Source organism: Dendropsophus ebraccatus, chromosome 6 (genome assembly GCF_027789765.1).
Source record: "Dendropsophus ebraccatus isolate aDenEbr1 chromosome 6, aDenEbr1.pat, whole genome shotgun sequence".
NCBI classification, from domain to species: Eukaryota; Metazoa; Chordata; class Amphibia; order Anura; family Hylidae; genus Dendropsophus; species Dendropsophus ebraccatus.
Window position 1 is genome coordinate 2,279,326 of NC_091459.1, and position 20,144 is coordinate 2,299,469.

The 20,144-nt window shown below is 49.5% G+C and overlaps 1 protein-coding gene across 5 annotated transcripts in view; it reads left to right on the forward strand.

The window, feature by feature from the left end:
* The first annotated feature begins 202 nt into the window (after positions 1-202).
* Positions 203-20,144, forward strand: part of QKI (QKI, KH domain containing RNA binding) — a 119,695-nt gene continuing 99,753 nt past the window's right edge. For 2 of the 5 annotated variants that reach the window (XM_069974374.1, XM_069974376.1), the window contains exon 1: positions 357-1,070. In XM_069974374.1, the coding sequence (XP_069830475.1) occupies positions 926-1,070 (145 nt within the window). In that variant the 5' untranslated portion in view covers positions 357-925. Of the gene's footprint in view, positions 1,071-20,144 lie in introns of all 5 variants that reach the window. The other 3 variants (XM_069974375.1, XR_011363594.1, XR_011363593.1) reach the window with 3 other exon arrangements.

Sequence of the window (20,144 nt, forward strand, 5' to 3'; positions counted from 1 at the left end):
TAGCTCCCTCAGGCAGTGGCTCCGCCCCTCCATGTACAGCTCCCTCAGCCAGTGGCTCCGCCCCTCCATGTATAGCTCCCTCAGGCAGTGGCTCCGCCCCTCCATGTACAGCTCCCTCCGCCGGTGGCTCCGCCTCCTCTCCTTGTCACCACGCTCGGCTCCCCCTCCCTCCGCCGGTGATTCCGCCTCCTCTCCTTGTCACCACGCTCGGCTCCCCCTCCCTCCGCCGGTGACTCCGCCTCCTCTCCCTGTCACCACGCTCGGCTCCCCCTCCCTCCGCCGGTGACTCCGCCTCAGCTCCCCCTCCCTCCGCCGGTGACTCCGCCCGGCTCCCTCCCTCCGCTCTCCTCCTATCCCCTGCACTCTCCGCCCCGCCGCCTCTTCCTCTCTGCTGCCTGAACTGAAGCAAACTCCTATAGAGAAGAAGCGGCAGACAGAGCGCAGCCTGAGAGCCGGCTATAGGGACCTGTACACACAGGGGACGAGAAGACGTATCGGGAAAGGCGGGAGCCGAGCGGCGGCGGCGGCAGGAGGCGGAGGAGAGCAGACAGCGAGCCGAGCCCGGAGCCCGTGTGAGGAGACCAGAGCCCTCATATCTGTCCGCAGCGCGGGAGCCGGGGAGACTGTACCACTGCCCTATCACCCGGAGCGGACCGTACCACCCGCAGGGGACCCTACCACCGCCCTATCACCCGCAGGGGACCGTACCACCCGCAGGGGACCCTACCACTGCCCTACCACCCGCAGGGGACCCTACCACCGCCCTATCACCCGGAGGGGAGCGCTCCCGTCCCCCTGGCACCCCGCTCTTTCATGTGATCGCCGTTGTGTGTGTGGACACCCGGGGGCTGACGGAGGGAAAGCGCCGCTGAAGTTTCGCTCTTGTTCGGTCTCGTTCTCCTCACAGGGTCCTGCGCTCCGGGGGATGATGGTGGGGGAAATGGAAACAAAGGAGAAGCCCAAGCCGACCCCCGACTACCTGATGCAGCTGATGAACGACAAGAAGCTGATGAGCAGCCTGCCCAACTTCTGCGGGATCTTCAACCACCTGGAGCGGCTGCTGGACGAAGGTACGGGGAGCCATGTGCCTGAGGTTACTGTGTGAGGATAGCTGGGGGCACTGGTTACTGGGGGGGGGGGGGTACTGGTTACTGTGTGAGGATAACTGGGGGCACTGGTTACTGTGTGAGGATGGCTGGGGGCACTGGTTACTGGGGGGGGGGGGGTACTGGTTACTGTGTGAGGATAACTGGGGGCACTGGTTACTGTGTGAGGATAACTGGGGGCACTGGTTACTGTGTGAGGATAGCTGGGGGCACTGGTTACTGTGTGAGGATAACTGGGGGCACTGGTTACTGTGTGAGGATAGCTGGGGGCACTGGTTACTGTGTGAGGATAGCTGGGGGCACTGGTTACTGTGTGAGGATAGCTGGGGGCGCACTGGTTACTGTGTGAGGATAGCTGGGGGCGCACTGGTTACTGTGTGAGGATAACTGGGGGCACTGGTTACTGTGTGAGGATAGCTGGGGGCACTGGTTACTGGGGGGGGGGTACTGGTTACTGTGTGAGGATAACTGGGGGCACTGGTTACTGTGTGAGGATAGCTGGGGGCACTGGTTACTGTGTGAGGATAGCTGGGGGGGGGCACTGGTTACTGGGGGGGGTACTGGTTACTGTGTGAGGATAGCTGGGGGCACTGGTTACTGTGTGAGGATAGCTGGGGGGGCACTGGTTACTGTGTGAGGATAGCTGGGGGCACTGGTTACTGTGTGAGGATAGCTGGGGGGGCACTGGTTACTGGGGGGGGTACTGGTTACTGTGTGAGGATAACTGGGGGCACTGGTTACTGTGTGAGGATAGCTGGGGGCGCACTGGTTACTGTGTGAGGATAACTGGGGGCACTGGTTACTGTGTGAGGATAGCTGGGGGCACTGGTTACTGTGTGAGGATAGCTGGGGGCACTGGTTACTGTGTGAGGATAACTGGGGGCACTGGTTACTGTGTGAGGATAGCTGGGGGCACTGGTTACTGTGTGAGGATAGCTGGGGGGGCACTGGTTACTGTGTGAGGATAGCTGGGGGCACTGGTTACTGTGTGAGGATAGCTGGGGGCACTGGTTACTGTGTGAGGATAGCTGGGGGGGCACTGGTTACTGTGTGAGGATAGCTGGGGGCACTGGTTACTGTGTGAGGATAGCTGGGGGCACTGGTTACTGTGTGAGGATAGCTGGGGGGGCACTGGTTACTGTGTGAGGATAGCTGGGGGGGGTACTGGTTACTGTGTGAGGATAACTGGGGGGGGTACTGGTTACTGTGTGAGGATAGCTGGGGGGGCACTGGTTACTGTGTGAGGATAGCTGGGGGGGCACTGGTTACTGTGTGAGGATAGCTGGGGGGGGTACTGGTTACTGTGTGAGGATAACTGGGGGGGGCACTGGTTACTGTGTGAGGATAACTGGGGGGGGGGGTACTGGTTACTGTGTGAGGGAGTATGGAGGGGGGTACTGGTTACTGTGTGAGGATAACGGGGGGGGGGGGGGGGGGTTATTGGTGGGGGTAATGTATTGGTGGGGCTGGTTTCTGTATGAGGTTACTGGTGTGTGTGGGTTACTTTATGAGATTACTGGTGGGGGTATTATACTGGGGGACACTGGTTACTGACACTTCACCCACAAGTTGTAGCAGCCCCCTCTCCCCTGAGGGAGGGAGTTCAGCTCTGGGGGCAGTACTACCAGCTAGTCTCCTCCAGCCTGGCATCAGATGGTCGGACAGTCTGGCAGAGTTTGGTTTCCCTTGGATAGCCCCCCCCCTCCCTGTGCAGCCCCTGCCAGTGTGCCGCCATGTGACCTGCTGGAATGTGGTGCTATCTGGTGCCTGGGGGGGGGGGGGCTCTATATGTACATGGGGGAGGGGTACTGTATACTGGGGCCTGTATATACATAGGGAGAGGGGGCACTGTATACTGGGGTCTGTATATACACAGGGAGAGGGGCACTGTATACTGGGGCCTGTATATACACAGGGAGAGGGGGCACTGTATACTGGGGCCTGTATATACACAGGGAGAGGGGGCCCTGTATACTGGGTTATGTATATACACTTAGGGAGAGGGGGCACTGTATACTGGGGCCTGTATATACACAGGGAGAGGGGGCACTGTATACTGGGGGCCTGTATATACACAGGGAGAGGGGGCACTGTATACTGGGGCCTGTATATACACAGGGAGAGGGGGCACTCTATACTGGGGGCCTGTATATACACAGGGAGAGGGGGCACTGTATACTGGGTTATGTATATACACTTAGGGAGAGGGGGCACTGTATACTGGGGCCTGTATATACACAGGGAGAGGGGGCACTGTATACTGGGGGCCTGTATATACACAGGGAGAGGGGGCACTGTATACTGGGGCCTGTATATACACAGGGAGAGGGGGCACTCTATACTGGGGGCCTGTATATACACAGGGAGAAGGGGCACTGTATACTGGGGGTCTACATATACATAGGGAGAGGGGGCACTGTATACTGGGGGTCTGTATATACATAGGGAGAGGGGGCACTGTATACTGGGGGTCTGTATATACATAGAGAGAGGGGGCACTGTATACTGGGGGCCTGTATATACACAGGGAGAGGGGGCACTGTATACTGGGGTCTGTATATACATAGAGAAGGGGCCCTGTATACTGGGGTCTACATATACATAGGGAGAGGGGGCCCTGTATACTGGGGTCTGTATATACACAGGGAAATGAGCACTCTATACTGGGGCCTCTATATACCTAGGAAGGGGGCACTCTGTACTGGGGTCTGTATATACACAGGGAGAGGGGGCACTCTATACTGGGGACCTCTATATACCTAGGAAGGGGGCACTCTATACTGGGGACCTCTATATACCTAGGAAGGGGGCACTCTATACTGGGGACCTCTATATACCTAGGAAGGGGGCACTCTATACTGGGGACCTCTATATACCTAGGAAGGGGGCACTCTGTACTGGGGACCTCTATGTAGGTAGCGGGTGTTCTATATACCGGCCTGTATATAAAGGAGAGAGGGTCCTGTGTGGGGCTGCAGTGATCTCTATATAGAGGGATCAGGGGCCTCTGTACATAGATGACTCTCATGCCGGGTATTACATGTCAGAGCTGTATCTATTCCCAGGATGAGGGAGCTCTATCAGGAATCTCCTAATCCAGGATTATTTTACAGATAAGCCAGCACCTTCAGGACTGTGGCCATGGCTGAGCCCCCTTGGATGCCATAACTAAGCCTGGAGCACATATTGGCAGGGTGCATCTATGGCTGCTCTATGATTGGGGTTCTGGACGCATATATTTGGCTCAGGCATGTTGTTGCAGATATAGCGGTGGGCCCGGTGGGGGTGGGGGGGTTAGTGGCGGCGGGCCCGGTGGGGGTGGGGGGGTTAGTGGCGGCGGGCCCGGTGGGGGTGGGGGGGTTAGTGGCGGCGGGCCCGGTGGGGGTGGGGGGGTTAGTGGCGGCGGGCCCGGTGGGGGTGGGGAGGTTAGTGGCGGCGGGCCCGGTGGGGGTGGGGGGGTTAGTGGCGGCGGGCCCGGTGGGGGTGGGGGGGTTAGTGGCGGCGGGCCCGGTGGGGGTGGGGGGGTTAGTGGCGGCGGGCCCGGTAGGGGTGGGGGGGTTAGTGGCGGCGGGCCCGGTAGGGGTGGGGGGGTTAGTGGCGGCGGGCCCGGTGGGGGTGGGGGGGTTAGTGGCGGCGGGCCCGGTGGGGGTGGGGGGGTTAGTGGCGGCGGGCCCGGTGGGGGGGGGGGGGTTAGTGGCGGCGGGCCCGGTGGGGGTGGGGGGGTTAGTGGCGGCGGGCCCGGTGGGGGTGGGGGGGTTAGTGGCGGCGGGCCCGGTGGGGGTGGGGGGGTTAGTGGCGGCGGGCCCGGTGGGGGTGGGGGGGTTAGTGGCGGCGGGCCCGGGGGGGGTGGGGGGGTTAGTGGCGGCGGGCCCGGTGGGGGTGGGGGGGTTAGTGGCGGCGGGCCCGGTGGGGGTGGGGGGGTTAGTGGCGGCGGGCCCGGTGAGGGGGGGGGGTTAGTGGCGGCGGGCCCGGTGAGGGGGGGGGTTAGTGGCGGCGGGCCCGGGGGGGGGGGGTTAGTGGCGGCCGGCCCGGTGGGTGGGGGGGTTAGTGGCGGCCGGCCCGGTGGGGGGGTTAGTGGCGGCCGGCCCGGTGCGGGGGGTTAGTGGCGGTCGGCCCGGTGGGTGTCAGTGGCGGCCGGCCTGGTGTGTGTGTGTGTGTGGGGGGGGGGGGGTTGGGGGTTGTTAGTGGCGGAGGCCTGTTTTGGGGGGGGGGGGGTAGTGGCGGCTCTCCACCTGGTACACAACTTGGGCGGGGGGGGGGTGCTCTATCCCGTTACTCTTGTATTTAGGGGGCGAGAGTACGGGCTCTAGTCGGTACATGGACGTATAGAAGCCGTAAAAGTGTCGTCCACTGCTTGTTAATGTCACTGCTGGGAATGGAGTTCTTGGATCAGTATTGATCTGGAGCTGGAGAGAGCAGAGATTTTATTGTCTTGTCATGATCTACACGCGGCTGATGTGAGGTTATGGCAGCACAATGCTTGTAGTCTATGAGAGTGCTTAGTCGGTGCCGGGAGATCCGGCTGTTTGTCGATTGTAAATCTATGGATGTGATGAGGAGCTCGCAGCCGCCCATTGATTCCAGGACTGTGCATTTCCAGTTTCTCTTTCCTGTCTAGTCCCAGTAAGGGTTAATAAGCCGAGCTGTCCATTGTGTCCCAGTAGATAAGCGGGGCAAGTGGCGACATTCAGGGGTCACTGGGTATAACTACAGCTGCACAGAGATGTCTCTGGCTGCAGGAAGAGGAGATAAGAAGATGGAGGACGCAGCAGAATTCCTCCACATAACTTCTATCTATCAGGAGTCACACGTCTAATTTCTCTTGGTCCAGGTGCAGCCCCCGATCTCCTGGCCGGGGAGGGGGGACGGCACTTTGTCGTTTTCACAGCTGTTGGTCAAGCAAATGTGAAGGTGTAAATATTTGTTGGGCAAACATTGCAGTAGACCTTTCCTTTCACCGCGCTCCTCGCCGGCATTTGTTTTCTCTTTAGATTTTCAGTGCTGCAAAGTAAATGATCAGTCACCTCCATTGTTACGGGAAGGCCTTTATGAGGCTGGAGACATGGCCCGGGGAGGGATTCCTCCTCTCTCCAGAGATGCCGCCACACCAGGCATTGTAGTGATCAAACAAAGGCAATGTTGTGAGTAAACAGAGCACATTGGATCGGTGGATGCGGCCTGGACGTGGGCTGTAAACCCGTATGGTGTGCTGAGATTCTACGAGACGCACAAGCAAATGTTACATCCTCCATATCCATCAATGTGTACAGCGGCCACATAACACCAGGGATAATACAGCTGGGTGGCCGTTCAATAACAGGATTATAGACAGGGCTGACGGGATCCGGGATGGTCTCAGAAGCCGCCTCTCTGCCTATAATGATGGTGACCAGAGGCGTCTCGGCTGCCATGGGCCGTGTTTTCCACTTGTTGTGTTATTCTTAGTGTTGGTTGAGAATTATATATATATATTTCTATATATAAAATTGGCGACATACAGCAAGGCTTTGGTGGTGGGTCGGGGTGTTGATAAATGAATCCGGTGACTTGTAGTTTGGGATCAGCTGTTCCCTCTGGCTGCGGCTGCTGTAATCCGATGCTACAGGCTCAGGCTGTTTAAAGGGCTTGGTTGCTCTTCCTGTTTTTGTGCAGGTCGGAGGAATCTATGTGTAAGGGGAGGGGGGAACTTAAAACTTCCAGGAATGTGCAACAATAACACCGACTGGAGGCAGGAGAAGCCGACATGGAAGGCAACTTTATTCAATAGCTTTTGGTTCTGAACCACTAAGGGGCGCCGGAACGTTCTCTAGCAGTTCACATCAATGTGATTTTTGTTTAAAAAGGAAAAAAAAAAAAAAAAAAAAGACACCGAACGACTGTAGTTCCTTACAAAGACACATTATGCTGGTTAATTTTATTTCCCCGTGGTGGTAAAGATGGCCGCAGGCGTGACTCCCAGCCAGGAACTGTTGTGTTTGTATCTTATAGCCAAAGCTCTGAAACATTATAAAAATAAAATGCGTATAAATATATAGAACGTATTATACCGTCTACATTTCCATAATGAACATGAAAGGCAAAGCTTCTAAATTGTTCTGAGACAAAAAGAAGAAGCCCACAAAGGCTCCTGTGTTGTGAATCCGACTCTTTAAAGGCTTAAAGGGTTTATTTCATCTCTGAATCAAAATGATAAAACAAACAAAAAACAACAGCGACGGCAGCAGCGGCCCCACAGCCGCGTCCCTCCCGCCTGGTGAATTATTCAGGGACGGAGCGGCTCCTCTAAGCGGCCTCTCGCTCTGGAGAATTGGCTTTACCCAGCTTTCTGCCTTTTTGTTTTCTCTCTTTCCCCTGGGAGGACGTCATGCTTACAGATCACGGCGGGAAAGACGATGACATTTTGTGAGGATGAGGCCAGTGACACGTCTGGCAGGATGAGGCCGGCCACGAACATCACTGTTACTACCCGCATTTTCTTTTCATTGAAATGTCTCTGGATTATCTCTCTTTTGTGTGTTTTTCACCTAAAGGACCTATGTGTCATTGTCCCTATGAGGTCGTCTAACTATGACAACTCTTACGCTGCTGACAGTGTAAATAAGGTGACGTCTTCTATGTAGGAAGAAATGTCTGGACTGCTTATTAACCATGGTCAGAAAACCTAGTATAAAGGGGCACGTGATGGATCTGTAAAGGTTACATCTGAATGGATCTCTATAGCAGGCATGTGGATGATACACGTCCTCCGATGCTGCGCTCTTTTCCTATGGGTTATATTGTGGCGTGTTGTTTCCAAGTAAAATCTATAAGGTGCAAATGTTGGTAGAGGGATTTGCAGCAGAAATGAATCTGCATTGAATCCACATGAGGAGCCTCAGGTAACACATCCAGGTTGTGCTGAGGATTTACCACTGACTTGAAGCTAAAAAATCCGCCGCGACCAATCAGTGCAAGTGTTTTTTCTCCTCTGCCTCGGAGATGTTGTAGTATTTTTTGCCTGTGACATTGATGATTAGGTTTCAGCATTGTGAACTGGAGTTGGAAGGATTTATGGCTGCCGGCTTGATGTAATAATACAGATTATCTATTAGGCCTGTCTCATAAAATCATCCTGTCAGGTTTGTGCAGTTGACTCTCAGCCACAACCTGACTCCTTTAGCTCTTACTAGGCAGGTCCTGGGCCCTGGTGGTCGGGATTACTCTGCTGCAGGCACCATGTTGGGCCCACCCTGACTGTCGGAGTAAGCTGCACCTTGAAGGCCGTTTGTACGTATTTAATGATGTAAGTAAGATTCGGCACATGAGACGGTGTGAACACACACCAGAAAACCTGTTAAAGCCATCCAGTCACGAGAGGATTGGCATTTTATGTTAAACTGATAGGCACGTAAAAAGAAGAAGAAAACCTTTGTCCCTTTGTGGCCGGTTTGCTCGGGGGGAGAGCTCCTAAAATAACAGGCTCTCTTATGCTAATCGCTGAATGAGCTCACGCTATAAGCTTCCCAGTGTGGCTTTCCATTGTATGAAGGGTTGTATGGTGCTAACCAGAGGCCGGGCAGTTTGGGGACCACGGCCTCCATGTGGACGGATGTGCGGGCTGGATCTACAGAGGGAACAATTGGTTGGGAATGTGCTCTAGTGATCGGTTGTACCACGATTGTCCCAATGTCTATGTATAAAGAATCCGATAGAATTAACCTGACAGCGTCGGTTCTATCACTGTTCTGTAATTAAATGGTGTGTGAACCAGAGCCTATCCCAGCCGGATGATCCTGACATAATGCTGCAGATTGATCACTTACTCTGATTTCCTCTGGATCCCCGGACAGGCCTCTGGCTGCTGAGTGCATACTCCTGGCAGAGCTGCATGTTTGGTTATGTGTTACCTTTGGCCAGGCTAGGCGGTTAGGCTGGAGTATGGCTGTGTATGGAGGAGAGATGAAACACAATACCTTGTATTGTCTTCACACAGTAGTATGGTGTTCAGTCATGTGATGGTGAGACATCTTTACACAAGACCTGCCATGCTGTCACTTATTAGACATGGACCAGGGATTGTCCCCATATTATCTGTCTGCCGCAGTGGTGTAGTCTCTCATAGTGTGCTGGGTTATATCCCTACTAGATCATTACTGTAAGGCTGGTTATATCCCTACTAGATCATTACTGTAAGGCTGGTTATATCCCTACTAGATCATTACTGTAAGGCTGGTTATATCACTACTAGATCATTACTGTAAGGCTGGTTATATCACTACTAGATCATTACTGTAAGGCTGGTTATATCCCTACTAGATCATTACTGTAAGGCTGGGTTATATCCCTACTAGATCATTACTGTAAGGCTGGTTATATCACTACTAGATCATTACTGTAAGGCTGGTTATATCCCTACTAGATCATTACTGTAAGGCTGGTTATATCACTACTAGATCATTACTGTAAGGCTGGGTTATATCCCTACTAGATTCCTACTGTAAGGCTGGTTATATCCCTACTAGATTCCTACTGTAAGGCTGGGTTATATCCCTACTAGATCCCTACTGTAAGGCTGGGTTATATCACTACTAGATCCCTACTGTAAGGCTGGTTATATCACTACTAGATCCCTACTGTAAGGCTGGGTTATATCCCTACTAGATCATTACTGTAAGGCTGGTTATATCACTACTAGATCCCTACTGTAAGGCTGGGTTATATCCCTACTAGATCATTACTGTAAGGCTGGTTATATCACTACTAGATCCCTACTGTAAGGCTGGTTATATCACTACTAGATCATTACTGTAAGGCTGGGTTATATCCCTACTAGATTCCTACTGTAAGGCTGGGTTATATCCCTACTAGATCCCTACTGTAAGGCTGGGTTATATCACTACTAGATCCCTACTGTAAGGCTGGTTATATCACTACTAGATCATTACTGTAAGGCTGGGTTATATCCCTACTAGATCCCTACTGTAAGGCTGGTTATATCACTACTAGATCCCTACTGTAAGGCTGGGTTATATCCCTACTAGATCCCTACTGTAAGGTTGGGTTATATCACTACTAGATCCCTACTGTAAGGCTGGGCTATATCACTACTAGATCATTACTGTACGGCTGGTTATATCACTACTAGATCCCTACTGTAAGGCTGGTTATATCCCTACTAGACCACCACTGTAAGGCTGGTTATATCACTACTAGATCCCTACTGTAAGGCTGGGTTATATCACTACTAGATAATTACTGTAAGGCTGGTTAGATCCCTACTAGATCCCTACTGTAAGGCTGGTTATATCACTACTAGATCCCTACTGTAAGGCTGGTTATATCCCTACTAGATCCCTACTGTAAGGCTGGTTATATCCCTACTAGATCATTACTGTAAGGCTGGGTTATATCCCTACTGTAAGGCTGGTTATATCACTACTAGATCATTACTGTAAGGATGGTTATATCCCTACTAGATCCCTACTGTAAGGCTGGTTATATCCCTACTAGATCATTACTGTAAGGCTGGGTTATATCACTACTAGACCACCACTGTAAGGATGGTTATATCACTACTAGATCCCTACTGTAAGGCTGGGTTATATCCCTACTAGATCCCTACTGTAAGGCTGGGTTATATCCCTACTAGATCCCTACTGTAAGGCTGGGTTATATCACTACTAGATCCCTACTGTAAGGCTGGTTATATCACTACTAGATAATTACTGTAAGGCTGATTATATCACTACTAGATCATTACTGTAAGGCTGGTTATATCCCTACTAGATCCCTACTGTAAGGCTGGGTTATATCACTACTAGATCATTACTGTAAGGCTGGTTATATCACTACTAGATCCCTACTGTAAGGCTGGGTTATATCACTACTAGATCATTACTGTAAGGCTGGGTTATATCACTACTAGATCCCTACTGTAAGGCTGGTTATATCCTTACTAGATCCCTACTGTAAGGCTGGTTATATTACTACTAGATCACTACTGGAAGGCTGGGTTATATCACTACTAGATCCCTACTGTAAGGCTGGTTATATCCCTACTAGATCCCTACTGTAAGGCTGGTTATATCCCTACTAGATCCCTACTGTAAGGCTGGGTTATATCCCTACTAGATCACTACTGTAAGGCTGGTTATATCCCTACTAGATCCCTACTGTAAGGCTGGTTATATCCTTACTAGATCCCTACTGTAAGGCTGGTTATATTACTACTAGATCACTACTGGAAGGCTGGGTTATATCACTACTAGATCCCTACTGTAAGGCTGGTTATATCCCTACTAGATCCCTACTGTAAGGCTGGTTATATCCCTACTAGATCCCTACTGTAAGGCTGGTTATATCCCTACTAGATCCCTACTGGAAGGCTGGGTTATATCCTTACTAGATCCCTACTGTAAGGCTGGTTATATCACTATTAGATCATTACTGTAAGGCTGGGTTCCCACTGCATTTTTGCAGTCCGTTTCACGTATCAGTCTTTAAATGGTTACTTTCAACGTTCAAAAACATGTCAACAATGATCCATGCTGTTTTTTTAATAATAAGTTAATTGCATCCGTTTTTACATCTTTACCCCCCCCACCCCCACCCCCCCACCCCCTAAAACATGTAAGTTAAATGGACTGCAACAAAATTGTGAATGTGTATCTGAAGAGAAGACTCCTATAAGGGGAGGGTAATTGCATCCTGACTGCTCTGTGTGAACAGGCCCCTCCGAGGCTTTTACTGCTCATTGTTCACTATTATAAGGATCCTCAAAACAGAAAGCAGATGAATCCGGAAGCTGAAGCTACAGGAAGGGGGTCTCTTCCTGCGGCGGGATCCTGGGCTTCCTGACATTGTTTTCTCAGGGATATGTATTATTTCTCTTCCATCAGATGAGCGCAGTTGTTGGTGGCGATATTTAGCCGTCTTGTCCATTGTCTGTCTGATCGCTACTAAGGCTTACTTTACTTTCTCATTTCTTTTTTTTTGCTTTTACAAAAGAAAAATGTGATGTCTAGAAATAATGTATATGATCGGTAGTCCGTGTTCTTCTATGTATGGTAAAATGGCATGTGGTTGTGTCATCTAGGCCCAGATTCTGCAGCTTTTTATGAACCCCATCCATCTGTACCTGCTTTATTCTTTTCCATAAATTCTCTGGATTTCATACATACATAATGCATAGAGTATACATGTTGGAAACATTCAGAAATTTGACGATTTGCTATGAATTTACAGCACAATTGGTGGCGATGGAGATTGTCTTCCACATCTGTATCTGGCTTAGGATTGGTAGAATTATTTTTGCTATATATCTCATAGGGGCTGTCGCTGTACCTCCACGTGCCGGCACTGTGCCCCTTCCATGACTTGTGCATAAGGCCTTTCCCTATGACTTTTAGTCCATATCGTACAACAAATGGAGATGTTTTTCACTTATGAGTGCCTTTTAATATATGAGTGTTGTGTATGATTAGGATGAAGTAGCAGTCACGTCCAATCACGTCCCTGTGCTGTGTTATGGTGGTGCTGCACCAAGAGGACGCTATACGCCGGGGCCTATACGTGCACCAAAAGAACCCCACTCCTTTCCATTACTGTTCGTGATGCTTTGCGGATGGGCTTTTATAGACTAACCATAGACGGTTGTTGTTTGTTTGTTTTTTTTGTTTTTAACCCGTTCTCCATCTTTTGTTACTAGTAGTAAGGGTACAAACCCACTTGACGTATTTGCTGCGTGAATCAGTCTTAAAAATAAGCAGGCAAAACGCAGGTTGGCTTTATACAATTGCGCAATACGCAATACGCAATTGCGTATTTTTGAAGCGTGAAGCTTGTTGTTAGCAAAGCATCAGTTGTTAACAACCTGTGCGAAAAACGCATGTAGCTTCACGCTTCAAAAATACGCAATTGCGTATTTTAACGCAGAACAATTTTATAAAGCCAACCTGCGTTTTGCCTGCTTATTTTTAAGACTGATTCACGCAGCAAATACGTCAAGTGGGTTTGTACCCTAAAACAATATTGTGATTGATGGTTCTGCCAGTATATTTGGAGCTCCATATAGCAGTTACTGTGCTATTTGGTGTGAAGGCCTCGGCTGTAAGACATAATGTGACATGCTGGGATGTGACTCCTTTGGCTCCTCTCGTCCTTGGATGGTAGAATGGCCCATTGTCCATACATTGTTACATATGTCCTGGTGTCATTGTAGTCAGCGCACTCTGCTCAGTCAAGGAACAGCTTCGTATGGACGGGAACAGCTTTGTATGGACAGTAACGGCTTTGTATGGACAGGAACAGCTTCGTATGGACAGGAACAGCTTTGTATGGACAGTAACGGCTTTGTATGGACAGTAATGGCTTTTTATGGACAGGAACAGCTTTATGTTCTTTAGGAATTAACGAACCTCAAAATTTCCATGAAAATTTCTTAGCTCGTAATATCCCGGCAGTGTGTTGTGTGATGGGGGGGGGGGGGATAGACAGAGAGGGAATGAGGGGGTATACACTGTAACCTTGCTTCTCTGTATAGGATGGCAGACAGTCTTACGGCTTCTACCATCCGCGACCTCCAGGATAGAACGCCTTTTCTATGCACGCGGATTAGAACCTGTTCCTCGCCGGCATTATTCTGCCCGCACCGATGGACGGGGATCACAGTTACTTGTTTCTGCATTTAACGCTAGTATTTCTAATCACACCTTACTATTCAAGTGAGACTTCTAGGGAACCGAAGGACAGAAGCAGAGCTATTTAGATAATGGGGTGCATAAACCTATTGATTTACTGACTGTAGACTTTCCATAACTATTCATGAGGAAAGTGGTCGGTTCCAAATGGGAGGTTTAATGCACAGTGTGTCTGCCTGATAGTGCTGGGGTTTCATCTAGCTAAGTGTCCTCCGTGGAAGAGGTAGAGACTCGCTTCAGCCTCCGATTAACATAGGGTGAATAACAGAGCAATTCATCACCCAGGCAGCCCTGAAGAGTGTCAGCAAGAAGGCTGACTATGATGAATTGGAGGGGAATGGTCTGGGTAGTAGGTGGCCGCAGTGTCCCACCGGCTGGAGCGCTCCTGGGTGGCAGCTGATATTTAGCTTAGACGCAGGGTAATTAAGTGAGGAGGACGAGCGGCAGCGCGGTGGCACGCCTGAGTGACGGAGACGCTGGGCCCTTTACACTTCACACATTTTAGTGACTTTAACAGATTTAAGTGCCAGATGGACAGTAGAAGCATGTTACTGGGAAGCAGAGCCATGTACAGATGTCACCACAGACATAGAGGTGCAAGGTTCCCACTACTTCCCAGAAAGATCTTCTGTTTGACTTAATGAATGAAATGTTTTTCTTCAATATAGCCTGACCTGACTTCTTCCATAGCACGGAGCGGCCATATATATATATAATAGGAGAAGCTGAAACCAGTCCTCGGAAATGTCTAAAGAATCTAACGTGAAACCTAATTTACATGATGAATGCCCCAGGCAGCCATCTTGTCTGCTTTTTCCTCACTTTTATAAGATATCTCACTCACATGCAGATTTATACATTTACTGCACATAAATGGCCCAGATCCCATGAAGTTGAAGGAGAAGTCTGGCAAAATGTTTTATTATGGTGCGTTCACACCTACAGGATCTGCAGCTGATTTTCTGCAGCAGATTTCAGTTAAATAACTGAACACAGCATCAGATTTGATGCTGTGTTCAGTTATTTAACTGAAATCTGCTGCAGAAAATCAGCTGCAGATCCTGTAGGTGTGAACGCACCCTTAGGGTATAAACCCACACACCGTATATGCAGCGTATTTGCTGCTGCGATACGCAGCAAACTCGCAGCAAACTCGCAGCAAACTCGCAGCAGATTAGATCTAAATAACTGAACACAGCATCAAATCTGTACCAACAAATCCTCTGCGTTTTTGTTGCATATCTGCTGCATATACGGTGTGTGGGTTTATACCCTTAAAGTATCTTATTGACCCTCAAAAGTTATACAAATCCCCAATATACACTTATTACAGGAAATGCTTATAAAATGCTTTTTCCCTGCACTTAGTACTGCATCAAGGCTTCGCTTCCTGGGTAAAATGGTGACCTCACTTCCTGGATGACATGGTGATGTCACGACCCGACTCCCAGAGCTGTGCGGGCTGTGGCTGCTGGAGAGTATGATGGCAGAGGCATGCTCAGTGTCCCTCCAGTGCCCTGTGTTCCTCAGTGTCCTCCTGTCATCATCTTCTCCAGCAGCCGCAGCCCGCACAGCTCTGGGAGTCGGGTCGTGACATCACCATGTTATCCAGGAAGTGACGTCGCCATGTTATCCAGGAAGTGACGTCGCCATGTTATCCAGGAAGTGACATCACCATGTTATCCAGGAAGTGACATCGCCATGTTATCCAGGAAGTGACATCGCCATGTTATCCAGGAAGTGACATCGCCATGTTATCCAGGAAGTGACATCGCCATGTTATCCAGGAAGTGACATCGCCATGTTATCCAGGAAGTGACATCGCCATGTTATCCAGGAAGTGACGTCGCCATGTTATCCAGGAAGTGACGTCGCCATGTTATCCAGGAAGTGACGTCGCCATGTTATCCAGGAAGTGACGTCGCCATGTTATCCAGGAAGTGACATCACCATGTTATCCAGGAAGTGAAGCCTTGATGCAGTAGTAAGTGCAGGGAAAAAGGCACTTTATAAGCATTTCCCGTAATAAGTCTATATTGGTGATTTGTATAACTTTTGGGGGGGCAATACAATACTTTAATAAACATTTTTGACGGACTTCTCCTTTAACCTTCACTACAGTTAATAGGCGTTTTCAGTGAGAGGATTCATGCTCTTTCATTGTGTAACAGGTTTATATGTATCGGTGATTTGTGAGAAGGTGAAACCGTTTTTGTTGTCATATTATAAGTTCCCGGGAACCTTCATTAGCGCCGACCTGTCCCGTTCATTGATGGAGTCTTGTATGTTTGTTTTTGTTAGTTTGGGTGAGAACATTTTCTGTCGTCTGGGCGAGGCCGTTCTTTCCTGTGCTTCTAACTTATATCCAACACTGTTAGCGTTGTACTTATTGTGTGATGTGATTGAGGTGTAACGGTCACTGAAAACTTGGGGCCTGAGTGTTCATCCTGTGACTGATCAGGAGAAGGAGCCAAGGGAGACGTGTGCCACTGCTGCGCTCTGTAAGAGATGGCCCCATAGACAGGCGGACATGCTAAGCACCGGCTTCTCCTGATCACATCTGAAAGGTGTCTCTGACATCGAAAACAAAATTTAGTGACATTGCCCATTTGGGTCGCGGCCTTGGTCACAGTTCATGGCCCTGCCTCTTGCATCTAACGGTATCCAGGCCTTGCATTGATGCGCTGTTCGGGTCATAGACTTGACTTCCTTGTTTGTGGAGGCAAAAACCTTAAGGATTTAACCTGCAGATATAATGGGATCTCCAGAAGCCGCACGCCTTAAGCATAAGCATTCTTCTGTTCAGCAAACATGTGATTCCTGTTCCATTTAAGCCAAATTCTCCAGTTTACAACAAGTATGAACAAGTCACAGGATAACGTGATTATATTCACTGAGAATGCAGACACATGTATATAGCATTCCATAGTCTCCACGTCCATACAATGTTCCATGCATCTGCCGATGATCTGCTAAGAAGATTTATGCTGCATTCACATAGAAGACTCGATGCTGGGAGCTGCAGTGCATTGTGGGATGATGGTGGAGCCACATGTCGGTCACATGAGTGTCTGCATAGAACAGATAAATCGCCCTTCCACAAGGAACCTTTACTTTCAGTTTGGATTCGGATGGGGACAAAAACAATTCAGAATTATTCCAAAAAAAGTAAAAGGAAGCGTTCCACCACCTTGTAGGTTTTAGCATTGAACGGTCTACGCAAAATCTTCAAATAGACGTTCCGAGCCCTGATGTGGTATATGTAACTGGCACTTGTTTTGTAGCAAAGTTTGCAGCAATGTTACTGGTGTTTTTTTTTTGTTTTTTTTTTGTGTGTGTGTGTGTGTGTCTTTCCCATCAAAGTCAATAGGTAAACGACAGTAAATCTGTGCTTGATCTCGAACACAATTGACTTGTTGTGAATTTTAAATCCTGTGTTGCAGGTCATTTAGTGCGCAAATCTGCATGTAACATTGTCGCCAAATGTACCCTACATAGTATTACCATAGGACTGTGATATGGGAACGGCAATACCAGAAAACGCTTGCAGGATCCCTGGGTTGAAATTGTAATTCTTAAAGGGGAATTCCCATTCACAGGTGCCTGGCTTGTGGCGGGGGCTCCTCCCCCGGGCGCCTGGCTTGTGGCGGGGGCTCCTCCCTCGGGCACCTGGCTTGTGGCGGGGGCTCCTCCCCCGGGCGCCTGGCTTGTGGCGGGGGCTCCTCCCCCGGGCGCCTGTTTTGTGGCGGGGGCTCCTCCCCCGGGCGCCTGGCTTGTGGCGGGGGCTCCTCCCCCGGGCGCCTGGCTTGTGGCGGGGGCTCCTCCCCCGGGCGCCTGGCTTGTGGCGGGGGCTCCTCCCCCGGGCGCCTGGCTTGTGGCGGGGATTGTGGATGTAGTGATGGTTTGCCCTTGTATATAGGCCGCTCTGTCCATCTAGGACAATGATCAGTGTAACATTTTCAGCCGTCTTAGTGAAGAATCTGCGCATGTAAAGAAGCGGTGTGAACGTCCCTTTACCCAGCGTGTGCCGCCCTGTGATGTTTAATACATTGTGACGTGTGTTTTGCTTCACAGATGTAAAGTGTGTACAGCGCGCGACTTCCCCTTCATCTTTCTATATCGGCGATTAATTATCCTAAACAACATGGAAGATGGAGACACGACCGGTAGGAAGCGCCGCGCATTTCTCATCCCTTGGGGCGAGTGGATGTGCCTGGAATAAATACGTGTAATATTCCTCAGGCAAGAAACTGATCGGGAAATAGAAAATATTCGGTTTTTTACACAGTGGCTTTTTGTGTAAATGTCTGATTTACTGTAACATGCGGTAAATCATCTGGTGGTGGAGATTCTCCGGTGAGTTCTGCCCGCGCCTCGCTGCCTCTTTGCAGTGAACTTTGGCCCAGAAAAAAGCAGCTAGATGGGAATGGACGTTGTTAGAGAATCCTCTAGGCTTTAAAGGAGTTTAATTTTTATTTTTTACTTTTAAATAACCTGTTCCCAGCAAGTGCCAGAGATTTGTAATTTTATTAAAAAAAAATCTTCAGTCTTCCAGTACTTATCAGCTGCTGTATGTGCTGCAGAAAGTGGTGTATTTTCTCCAGTCTGACACAGTGCTCTCTGCTGCCACCTCTGTCCATGTCAGGAACTGTCCAGAGCAGGAGAGGTTTTCTATGGGGATTTGCTAATAGTAAAGTCCATGCAGAATTCTTCTAGAGTCGGGTGACATCATATACTACCATATGCTTTGTAGATGACACTGTGTATGTGAGCCGTACCCTGCTGGCAGTGTCACTACACAGTGTATAGACCGCTAGCCACCTCCTGCCGTGTATAGACCGCTAGCCACCTCCTGCCGTGTATAGACCGCTAGCCACCTCCTGCCGTGTATAGACCGCTAGCCACCTCCTGCCGTGTATAGACCGCTAGCCGCCTCCTGCCGTGTATAGACCACTAGCCGCCTCCTGCCGTGTATAGACCGGTAGCTGTAGTCATTACCAGCCATAAACCTTATCTGCTGATTCCCTCTGCACACAATGATATCCTATCCTCGCACTTTCCTGTTGATAGATGAGTAACCCCATCATATATAATATAGTATATACCTGTAGGGATCAGGATGCAGGGGTAACCCCATCATATATAATATAGTATATACCTGTAGGGATCAGGATACAGGGGAATTCCCATCATATATAATATAGTATATACCTGTAGGGATCAGGATACAGGGGTAACCCCATCATATATATAATATAGTATATACCTGTAGGGATCAGGATAGAGGGGGTAACCCCATCATATATAATATAGTATATACCTGTAGGGATCAGGATGCAGGGGTAACCCCATCATATATAATATAGTATATACCTGTAGGGATCAGGATACGGGGTAACCCCATCATATATAATATAGTATATACCTGTAGGGATCAGGATACAGGGGTAACCCCATCATATATAATATAGTATATACCTGTAGGGATCAGGATACAGGGGAATTCCCATCATATATAATATAGTATATACCTGTAGGGATCAGGATACAGGGGTAACCCCATCATATATAATATAATATATACCTGTAGGGATCAGGATACAGGGGTAACCCCATCATATATAATATAGTATATACCTGTAGGGATCAGGATACAGGGGTAACCCCATCATATATAATATAGTATATACCTGTAGGGATCAGGATACAGGGGAATTCCCATCATATATAATATAGTATATACCTGTAGGGATCCGGGTATACGGCTTGTGATGAGGAGGTCAGGCCCGGTATACAGCTCTTGATGAGGAGGTCAGGCCGGGTATACGGCTTGTGAATATTACGTTGGGTGTAATGCCTCCTGATGCGGTCGCTGTAGCAGAGTTTCGGAGCGGCTTGTATGGCCGGGCTCCAGGAAGCTGAGCTGAAAGATGCCGCCTGTGCAGAATTTGGTTTCTCCAGGGTATACAATTGTTAAGGATTTGTCTGCTATGAGTGATAGGCCTCCTGCATCAAGTTGGAGCGGCTAATGCCTGAATGGATGTGGTTGCTGCCGGAGAATGATGCAGCCGTTAGCGGTGAAAAATGTCTTCCTCACAATGCTTGTGCAGCAGGCCATGGAGTGAAGCGCAGCCTTATAATAAAGGTGATGAATTTAATCGCAAACTGGCAGCCAAATGGAAATTGCAGACCTTGATACTGGTAGAAAATTGCCTATAAAGCAACTCTTCAGAGAGCAGGCTTTAAATTTATCCACCCATTTCGACATTGAGAAGAACACGGGAATAGGAGGATATTTTGGCCTACTTAGTTCAGATGAATGGCCTGAAACAGGTTTTATATTTATACAGAAAGCAACATC